We start from the raw sequence: 10669 nt of genomic DNA, 5'->3' as shown, positions 1-10669 counted from the left end.
CATTTTGACAATAACTGATCACAGAGCAGCATGCATAACAGTGTATACATATACAGTAAATTCATACTCAGGAGGTACAGCAGTCATGTTTCTATAACCAATACAATAATGTCCACTGCCTTTTGACTACTACTGTATCTACTATTGCCTAAATTAGTGCTCCACAAAAATGTACACAGGATTGCATCTCCAGACCCTTCTAATTCACATTCTTCTTAAGGTAAACACTCCCTGGCTGCATCACTTTATTAAATTAGAGATGCAATGCAGTCATAAAGTTGCCCCCGCCTTCTAATTGGACTGAAAGACCCATTTTGAAGCAATACATTATATGGATTAATCTGCCTGAGAGGAATGTCCATCTAATGAGTGGTTGATGGGAGAACCTGTAGTCTCTCGGCCAAAAGCAGTACTAAATCACATTTACATTCGGGAGCTGAACAAATGTCATTTTTTAGACGGTTTCTGTTTGAGACTTAAGGACCTCATGGACCCAAAGACTCGTCTCCCCAAGTCCCTCAACGACCGAGAACGTTGGAGGGTCAGCCTGGGTGGTGGGGATGGAGAAAAGGAGGGAGAGGAAAGAGGCGAGAGGGAGTGACAACTGCTCTCCAGGCTCTGAGAGCAGGAGAGGTTATAAAGGCTGGCGGTGGACGAGAGGTGTTTGTCCTCCTTTGCTCTCAGCAGTCTGTTGCCTTCATCTCTGCTCGCACTCACACCACTTTGCCCCACATCGAAGGAGGACACCCAGTTTGCCCGATGAGTGGGCTCATCGTGGTTGCGAGGCACCAACAAGCCCTGGGACTCGCTCCTGAACAGAGCCCTCCTGGACATCCTGACGCCAGAACTCCGTTTCTCCACACCCTCCTTACCCCTCTTCTTGGAGAAGACAGGAGATTGTTCTACCTTTGACACCACCTTCACCCTTCTCTGTTCCCCCTTCCAGCTTCCGCCGATGTTCCTTGTCCAGCCATAGCCATACTCCGCCCTGTCCATCTCCTCCCTCTCACTCTGTGTGTCTTTGCTCCAGAGACGCCCCTCAAAGGCTCTACTAAGTTTGCTGGAAGGCTTTCTGCATGATTGTGTCTCCTCCTCACCCCAAGTAGTGCCATAATCCTCCCTCCTGGCGTAGCTGCTCACGGTTGCTGCCCTTATCAACTTGTGAGACGCATGCTTGCCTCTGTAGAGCCCGTCCCCCTCCACCCTATTCCAGCTCCCACTAGCCCCGCTTTCTCCCCCGCTGTGTCGAAGGGATCCACTCCTGGGATGGATGCCGGCGTACTCCACAGGGGACGTTGTGATGGTGGCACGGGGCAGGGAACACTGAAAAGGGGCATCTCTTCGGAACACAGAGAGAGGGGTAGCCCCCAACGGAGAGGGTTGGAGAGGACGTGGGGGAGAGTGGGCTCTCTGTGTTGGGCGGAAGGCAGGAGAGGACGCCGTGGAGGAAGGGAGGTCAGACGGGGAGGGGATCTGCTGGTAGTGGCTGTGGGAGAAGTAGTGTGGAGAGGGAGCCTGGTAAGGGTGAATGGGACTGCTGGAGTGCGATAGGGGTGGGGTGACACTGCACTGGGACTGTGGCGAATGGGTGACGCTGAGAGACAACTGGATTGGTCTTTGAGGGTTCAGCTCGGACAGTCGTAAATAGTCATGTGGTTGCTCTGTGTGGGCTGTCAGGTGAACTTTACTATGCTTCTTCACCTCTTTGGCTCCATCAGCCTTGAAGCAGTCAATGTCCAGCTCTACGCCTTGCTCCATCAGCCCGACTACCACAGCCCTAGACAGGCCAGAAAGACGTGAGATCTCTTCCACCATTGGGGACTCCTCAGTTAGCTTGGGACTGGGGCTGGACTCCTGCATCAAGCTACTACGCTGAGACCCTGGACCAGATCCAGAACTGTTGCCCAAAGTTAAGGTTCCTGCCTCAGATAGAGGCCCGGCACTCCAGTCCAAGGAGCGAGAGAAGGCTGCTGGCCCGAATCCAGAAGTGGCTCCAGGAGTGGAAGTGACCTCCAGGGAGCTGCGATGGCTCAGGGAGTTGGGACAGGTGGAAATGCGGGGCCGTGCTCTAAGTGCTGAGCCGGGTGTGGAGGAGGCTTGTGTTGGTACTGAAGCTGCTGAGTCATCTCCCACATTGACATTTTTGGGTTTGTCCACAAACCCTCTGTTGGAGTTCAAACCATGGGCAAGGTTCAAGTTTAGGTTGAGATGCAAGTTGATGTTCAGATCGTCTCCAGTCGCAGAGGGAAGGCTACCCAGGTTGATTGAGTTCCTAGTGGCTTTTTTCCCTGTAGTGCTGAGGCTGACTCTAGCCGAGTTACCCAGTAGTGATTTGCAAGGTGTTACATTAGAAGGTGTATTGCGGCTCTCAAAGGCGGACAGGGACTGAGTGGAACCGTGACTTTTACCAGGCGTGTTAAGGCCTCTGTGCGTGAATGAACATGGGGTAGCAGTTGAGGCAAGATCAGGTATGGAGAGGTTTATTCGATGGTGGTACTCATGAGCGAGCCTAGAGATGTACTGCTCCAGCTGTGTCAGAGAGGACTGGGTAGTGGGATTCGGACGTTGGACATGTTGACTTATTGTCTCAGTTGGTTTGTTCAGCTGGTCTCCTTCAGGGTTAGGAGAAGGTGGGCGCTCTTGAGTGTGAGAGGTGAAGAGGGGACTCTGGAGGGCGACGGCGTGTAACGGACTGGGGTATGGGTACACCTCTTTTGTCCTACGGGACACAAGGTCTTCACAGTAACATGGTTCCAACTGTGGTTTTTGCACATGGGAGACACGGTCGAGTTTTAGGAGGTAAGAAATCAAGGGGTAGTTGAGGCCTGAGCAGAGGTTGAACAAAAAGCTGAGACCAGACACCTCAGGGTCACTTGAAACTGTAAGACATAAGGAAAGAGGATTATTTATATGAAAGGAAGTTTCAGTTACAGTACATTTATTTCATGGTCCCACTATTTTTATCATCTCACCTGAAACTGCCGACTCTCCTGTTGGCTCAGATTCCTTGTGTGGATAGTGGAGTACGGGCTGCTGCACCGCACAGTCTGACCACAGAATGTCAGTGTTGTCAGTCGAACTTGGGACCTGGTCCCACAGCTTCAGGGGTCTGACCGCAGGGGCAGCCTCACTGGACACGGAGTAGCAGGAGTCGGACAGCGAGCTGCCACTCACAGAATAGAACCCTACAACGCAAGACATGCATATTATTTTTGTGAATGTTCTAAAGACCTGTCAAAAAAACAAACCAGTGTAGGTTCCTGTGACATCTCAGAATTCAAAGTAGCAGTAGAGTGGAAAAACATGTTGACTTTATATTAGGGATGTCCCGATCCGATATTTGGATCGGATCGGCTGCCGATATTTGCCAAAAATTGCGTATCGGCAAGGCATGGGAAAATGCCGATCCAGATCCAGTTTTAAAAAAAACTCCGGTCCGTGTTTTCCAACGCACCGATTTAAATAATACATTCTACTTTTCTGCTGCTCCCTAATTTCCGTTCCGCATTTTCCAGCACACCTTCAACACATCCACAGGTCTGTGAATTCTCACGCAGTTGCTTTTAGCTGCTGGCATTACACGACAGGCTCTTCTCACTCTTTCCTGTGTCTCCCTCTCACAGACAGCAAGTGCACCTTCTTACACACGTCACATACTGTCACGACATACGTCACATACTGTCACGTCATACGTCACATACTGTCACGACATACGTCACATACTGTCACGTCATACGTCACATACTGTCACGTCATACGTCACATACGTATACGCCCTCTCCCAGCAGAGAGGTAGCAGCATGGCTAATGTTAGCTGTGATGCTAGTGCAGCCGTGCGAGCAACGCTCCCTCTAAGGTGCTCGCCTGTGCAATTGCGCACTGTTTAAGCGTCCTCTGCGCATAGCAAATCTATGCCACGCACAAAATCAAATAAAAAAATAAGCGTAAAACAATTTTCGACACACGGACACGACAGAGAAAACAGTTTTCGTCATCATTGTTCAAATATTGTGACGTCTGTCGAGACGCTTATCTCCATTCGGTGCCACACGCCCACACCATCAAAATGCCGAGGCAAAAATGTCCACATCAACACCGTATGAAAAAATTAGTGATTTTTTTAGTTGTGATTTCCTTCTCTGCATGAAAGTTTAAAAGTAGCATATATTAATGCAGTATGAAGAAGAATGTTTTAATGTAGACATGCAAGCCTTGAAAGAAAATTTTGAAAATCAAGACTACATTTCCTGCAAATGGGTGCATTTCTACCCTATATTTTAACTTTAGATTTATTCTCATATGATGATATGTATATATCTGATAGTATATATCTGTATCATGAATCAATTTAAGTGGACCCCGACTTAAACAAGTTGAAAAACTTATTCGGGTGTTACCATTTAGTGGTCAATTGTACGGAATATGTACTTCACTGTGCAACCTACTAATAAAAGTCTCAATCAATCAATCAAAACACATAGAATCATCATACTGCTGTGATTATATGCATCAAGTGTTCATTCAAGGCTAAGGCAAAATATCGAGATATATATCGTGTATCGCAATATGGCCTTAAAATATCGCAATATTAAAAAAAGGCCATATCGCCCAGACCTAGTTCAATGATGCCATTTCTGTTTGTCATGTATAATTTTGTCTATTTTGTGTTTATCCTTGAATAAACAGGTCAGTTTCTTGTTACCAACCATTGTGTATTATTCAAACTCCCCTAATTCAGCTGGCTAGTTGTTATCAAGAGTACTAAAACCCTTTTCAACATGATTCTGACAACTAAGTAGGCTAAATAACTTTAAACTTTAATACATGCTCGGATAGGCCAGTATCGGTATCGGATCGGAAATGCAAAAACACTATCGGTATCGGATCGGAAGTGCAAAAACCTGGATCGGGACATCCCTACTTTATATACTTAATTGTGTTTCACTGTATCCATTAAACCATATCCAATTGTATTCTCAATCCCCAAAGTATGTGAACATACCATCTAATGGCACAAAATGCCACAAATTCAGATCCAAAGATTCTACGTCTCTGTAATAACGCTTCTGCACTCTGACTATATTATCAGATCAGTCATACTAGAAATACGCAGAAATTGGAAAACGATTAGCTTTTTATCATTCACGATCATTATTTAAGACATGAACACGTTGGCTTTTTTATGCATTCGAAATCGTAAATAGCTAACAATTGAGTCAACACATTAAGTGTCCTCTACTGCGCTCATTATGCACTTTCTATGAAAGTACAGAAAACCGCAAACAATTCTCCATTTACGTGTTGTGACCTGAAAATTAACTGAATATGTGCAAAAGCACCAACACAGACGGCCTATTTTAGCAGCGCATTGATAGCAGTGAGCTAATGCTAGTCTACGCTGCTATTGTAGACACACTAAGCCAGCGGCTGCTTCTGCTTCGTCTCGTCTCAAACTTGCTTAAAAGTCAATTCTAGATTATAATTCATTCATCTATCACCTGGGGGTAGACAAATGTGGCCATGGACCGACAGGCTGGTCCACTTTCACATCCCACGAGATGGTGAACAAAGATGCTAGTTGCTGCAACCCTTTGTGAGTATTGGGATTCATTCTTCATCTAAACGGGATTATGCGAGTGTCCCGTTGGTCGGCATCCCAATGAGAGTGGAAATATTAGTTTGTTTTATTATAGTTAGTTTGTATGTTTAGCACTTAGCATTGCTGCTAATGCTATATTGTAGGGCTGCGAATCTTTGGGTGTCCCACGATTCGATTCAATAACGATTCTTGGGGTCACGATTCGATTCAAAATTGATTTTTGTCGATTCAACGCGATTCTCGATTCAAAAACGATATTTTCCCGATTCAAAACGATTCTCTATTCATTCTATACATAGGATTTCAGCAGGATCTACCCCAGTCTGCTGACATGCAAGCAGAGTAGTAGATTTTTGTAAAAAGCTTTTATAATTGTAAAGGACAATGTTTTATCAACTGATTGCAATAATGTCAATTTGTTTTAACTATTAAATGAACCAAAAATATGACTTATTTTATCCATCCATCCATCCAACTTCCTCCGCTTATCCGAGGTCGGGTCGCGGGGGCAGCAGCCTAAGCAGGGAAGCCCAGACTTCCCTCTCCCCAGCCACTTCGTCCAGCTCTTCCCGGGGGATCCCGAGGCGTTCCCAGGCCAGCCGGGAGACATAGTCTTCCCAACGTGTCCTGGGTCTTCCCTGTGGCCTCCTACCGGTCGGACGTGCCCTAAACACCTCCCGAGGGAGGCGATCGGGTGAGGTAGTTAAAAAGCTCCTCGGTGGCAAGGCCCCGGGGGTGGATGAGATCCGCCCGGAGTTCCTTAAGGCTCTGGATGCTGTGGGGCTGTCTTGGTTGACAAGACTCTGCAGCATCGCGTGGACATCGGGGACGGTACCTCTGGTTTGGCAGACCGGGGTGGTGGTTCCTCTCTTCGTGGGATCACACTCCTCAGCCTTCCAGGTAAGGTCTATTCAGGTGTACTGGAGAGGAGGCTACGCCGGATAGTCGAACCTCGGATTCAGGAGGAACAGTGTGGTTTTCGTCCTGGTCGTGGAACTGTGGACCAGCTCTATACTCTCGTCAGGGTCCTTGAGGGTGCATGGGAGTTTGCCCAACCAGTCTACGTGTGCTTTGTGGACTTGGAGAAGGCATTTGACCGTGTCCCTCGGGAAGTCCTGTGGGGAGTGCTCAGAGAGTATGGGGTATCGGACTGTCTGATTTTGGCGGTCCGCTCCCTGTATGATCAGTGCCAGAGCTTGGTCCGCATTGCCGGCAGTAAGTCGGACACGTTTCCAGTGAGGGTTGGACTCCGCCAAGGCTGCCCTTTGTCACCGATTCTGTTCATAACTTTTATGGACAGAATTTCTAGGCGCAGTCAAAGCGTTGAGGGGATCCGGTTTGGTGGCTGCAGGATTAGGTTTTTGCTTTTTGCAGATGATGTGGTCCTGATGGCTTCATCTGGCCAGGATCTTCAGCTCTCGCTGGATCGGTTCGCAGCCGAGTGTGAAGCGACTGGGATGAGAATCAGCACCTCCAAGTCCGAGTCGATGGTTCTCGCCCGGAAAAGGGTGGAGTGCCATCTCCGGGTTGGGGAGGAGACCCTGCCCCAAGTGGAGGAATTCAAGTACCTCGGAGTCTTGTTCACGAGTGAGGGAAGAGTGGATGGTGAGATCGACAGGCGGATCGGTGCGGCATCTTCAGTAATGCGGACGCTGTATCGATCCGTTGTGGTGAAGAAGGAGCTGAGCCGGAAGGCAAAGCTCTCAATTTACCGGTCGATCTACGTTCCCATCCTCACCTATGGTCATGAGCTTTGGGTTATGACCGAAAGGACAAGATCACGGGTACAAGCGGCCGAAATGAGTTTCCTCCGCCGGGTGGCGGGGCTCTCCCTTAGAGATAGGGTGAGAAGCTCTGCCATCCGCGGGGAGCTCAAAGTAAACCCGCTGCTCCTCCACATCGAGAGGAGCCAGATGAGGTGGTTCGGGCATCTGGTCAGGATGCCACCCGACTTATTTTATCTTTCTGAAAATATTGGACACAGTGTGTTGTCAAGCTTATGAGATGCGATGCAAGTGTAAGCCACTGTGACACTATTGTTCTTTTATTTTATTTTTTATAAATGTCTAATGATAATGTCAATGAGGGATTTTTAATCAGTGCTATGTTGAAATTGTAACTAATATTGATACTGTGGTTGATAATATTCATTTTAGTTTCACTACTTTTGGTTTGTTCTGTGTCGTATTTGTGTCTCCTCTCAATTGCTCTGTTTATTGCAGTTCTGAGTGTTGCTGGGTCGGGTTTGGTTTTGGAATTGGATTGCATTGTTATGGTATTGCTGTGTACTGTTTTGTTGGATTGATTAATTAAAACCTTTTTTTTTTTTTATCTATTTTTAAAAAATGAGAATCGATTCTGAATTGCACAACGTGAGAATCGCTATTCGAATTCGAATCGATTTTTTCCCACACCCCTACTATATAGTGTTTCAAGCTGCATCCTTTTAGCACTCTGCTTCTAAAACTTATTACTCCTCCTGCTTGTGTTCGGGCTACAAAATATAATGTTTTGTATCATAATTTTTCCCAAAATAATCGCTGTTGGCTCTCACAAAGTCTGCTTTATTAGAGTTGTTGTTGTTGATGGGGAAGGGATCTGTGGTTGCTACTTCTACGTCACGGATCACGTGACTGGCTTGCTTCATTAACTCTCAAAATGGCTCTAAAATGTCTGTGAAATTGATACTTGATCATGTCTATTGATTCGCAAACTTTGGAAGTCTTTTGGTGTCATAAATCAGATATACAAACCCCGTTTCCATATGAGTTGGGAAATTGTGTTAGATGTAAATATAAACAGAATACAATGATTTGCAAATCAATTTCAACCCATATTCAATTGAATGCACTACAAAGACAAGATATTTGATGTTCAAACTCATAAACTTTATTTTTTTTTTTGCAAATAATAATTAACTTAGAATTTCATGGCTGCAACACGTGCCAAAGTAGTTGGGAAAGGGCATGTTCACCACTGTGTTACATGGCCTTTCCTTTTAACAACACTCAGTAAACGTTTGGGAACTGAGGAGACACATTTTTTAAGCTTCTCAGGTGGAATTCTTTCCCATTCTTGCTTGATGTACAGCTTAAGTTGTTCAACAGTCCGGGGGTCTCCGTTGTGGTATTTTAGGCTTCATAATGCGCCACACATTTTCAACGGGAGACAGGTCTGTACTACAGGCAGGCCAGTCTAGTACCCGCACTCTTTTACTATGAAGCCACGTTGATGTAACACGTGGCTTGGCATTGTCTTGCTGAAATAAGCAGGGGCGTCCATGGTAACGTTGCTTGGATGGCAACATATGTTGCTCCAAAACCTGTATGTCTCTTTCAGCAATAATGGTGCCTTCACAGATGTGTAAGTTACCCATGTCTTGGGCACTAATACACCCCCATACCATCACAGATGCTGGCTTTTCAACTTTGCGCCTATAACAATCCGGATGGTTCTTATCCTCTTTGGTCCGGAGGACACAACGTCCACAATTTCCAAAAACAATTTGAAATGTGGACTCGTCAGACCACAGAACACTTTTCCACTTTGTATCAGTCCATCTTAGATGAGCTCAGGCCCAGCGAAGCCCATGGCGTTTCTGGGTGTTGTTGATAAACGGTTTTCGCCTTGCATAGGAGAGTTTTAACTTGCACTTACAGATGTAGCGACCAACTGTAGTTACTGACAGTGGGTTTCTGAAGTGTTCCTGAGCCCATGTGGTGATATCCTTTACACACTAATGTCGCTTGTTGATGCAGTACAGCCTGAGGGATCGAAGGTCACAGGCTTAGCTGCTTACGTGCAGTGATTTCAGATTCTCTGAACCCTTTGATGATATTACGGACCGTGGATGTGAAATCCCTAAATTCCTTGCAATAGCTAGTTGAGAAAGGTTTTTCTTAAACCTCACGCATTTGTTGACAAAGTGGTGACCCTCGCCCCATCCTTGTTTGTGAATGACTGAGCATTTCATGGAATCTACTTTTATACCCAATCATGGCACCCACCTGTTCCCAATTTACCTGTTCACCTGTGGGATGTTCCAAATAAGTGTTTGATGAGCATTCCTCAACTTTATTAGTATTTATTGCCACTTTTCCCAACTTCTTTGTCACGTGTTGCTGGCATCAAATTCTAAAGTTAATGATTATTTGCAAGCTTCAAATATGTTGTCTTTGTAGTATATTCAACTGAATATGGGTTGAAAATGATTTGCAAATCATTGTATTCCGTTTATATTTACATCTAACACAACTTCCCAACTCATATGGAAACGGGGTTTGTATATGATAATAGCTTTAATATAGAGGCAACTTGTTTTTCCACTCTACTGCTACTTTAAACAAAGGCAAGTGTGAAATTAAATATATGAGGGTTTTTTTTAAAGATAGTTTCACTTCAAAGTGAAATAACCAGAAAAGAAGTGTGAACAAGCGGAGGAATGTGTGAGTTGGGTGTAGGTCGTAACTAAAAGTGAGTTTGTCAGGACAGTCTGAAACGCTGAGTGAGTCAGAGCAAAGTCACACACGGTGCAAGTAAACAAAAGAGTGAGGTTAATGTTTAGGAGGGCACACATAACTTAAACCGTGTTTCTTTTTTTTTTTACCTGAGCTAGGTCTGGAGTCACTGTCCAGGTGGGCTAAAGCACCCGTGTCGGGCGTCGGGGGTGACAGCAGGTCCGAGGGGGCGTCCCAGGATAGAGTGGACCAGCGGGAGTTACTTCCACTGCCTACTGAAGTGCGTCCCATCCCGTCGGCGTTGGTGTCCGGGTTATTCTGACAGGGTATTGTATCGGAGGGGGAAGGGGCCTGGAAAAACACAAGGTCGTAAACATCGTTTCTTCTCATTTTAAAATGTAACAACAACACTGTGAAAAGACTGTAGAGACTAGAGATGCGCGGATAGGCAATTATTTCATCCGCAACCGCATCACAAAAGTCGTCAACCATCCGCATCCACGTGAACTAACATTTAATCAAAACCGCACCCGCCCGCATCCGCCCGTTGTTATATATCTAATATAGACGATGCAAGGCATTAGTGAGGTTATAAAGCTTTTGCCTGTTAAAA

General features: G+C 45.9%; 1 protein-coding gene across 1 annotated transcript in view; it reads right to left on the bottom strand.

The window, feature by feature from the left end:
• Positions 1-447: 447 nt before the first annotated feature.
• LOC133577117 (uncharacterized) overlaps positions 448-10669 on the bottom strand; it is a 24117-nt gene continuing 13895 nt past the window's right edge. The window contains exons 2-4 of the mRNA XM_061930693.1: positions 10206-10407; positions 2973-3185; positions 448-2879 (exon numbers count right to left, since the gene is read on the bottom strand). Coding sequence (XP_061786677.1) covers positions 448-2879; positions 2973-3185; positions 10206-10407 — 2847 coding nt within the window. The remainder of the gene's footprint in view (positions 2880-2972; positions 3186-10205; positions 10408-10669) is intronic.

Source organism: Nerophis lumbriciformis, linkage group LG36 (assembly GCF_033978685.3).
Source record: "Nerophis lumbriciformis linkage group LG36, RoL_Nlum_v2.1, whole genome shotgun sequence".
Lineage (NCBI taxonomy): Eukaryota > Metazoa > Chordata > Actinopteri > Syngnathiformes > Syngnathidae > Nerophis > Nerophis lumbriciformis.
The sequence above is the reverse complement of the archived record's forward strand: the minus strand, read 5'-3'. Positions and strand labels throughout refer to the sequence as shown.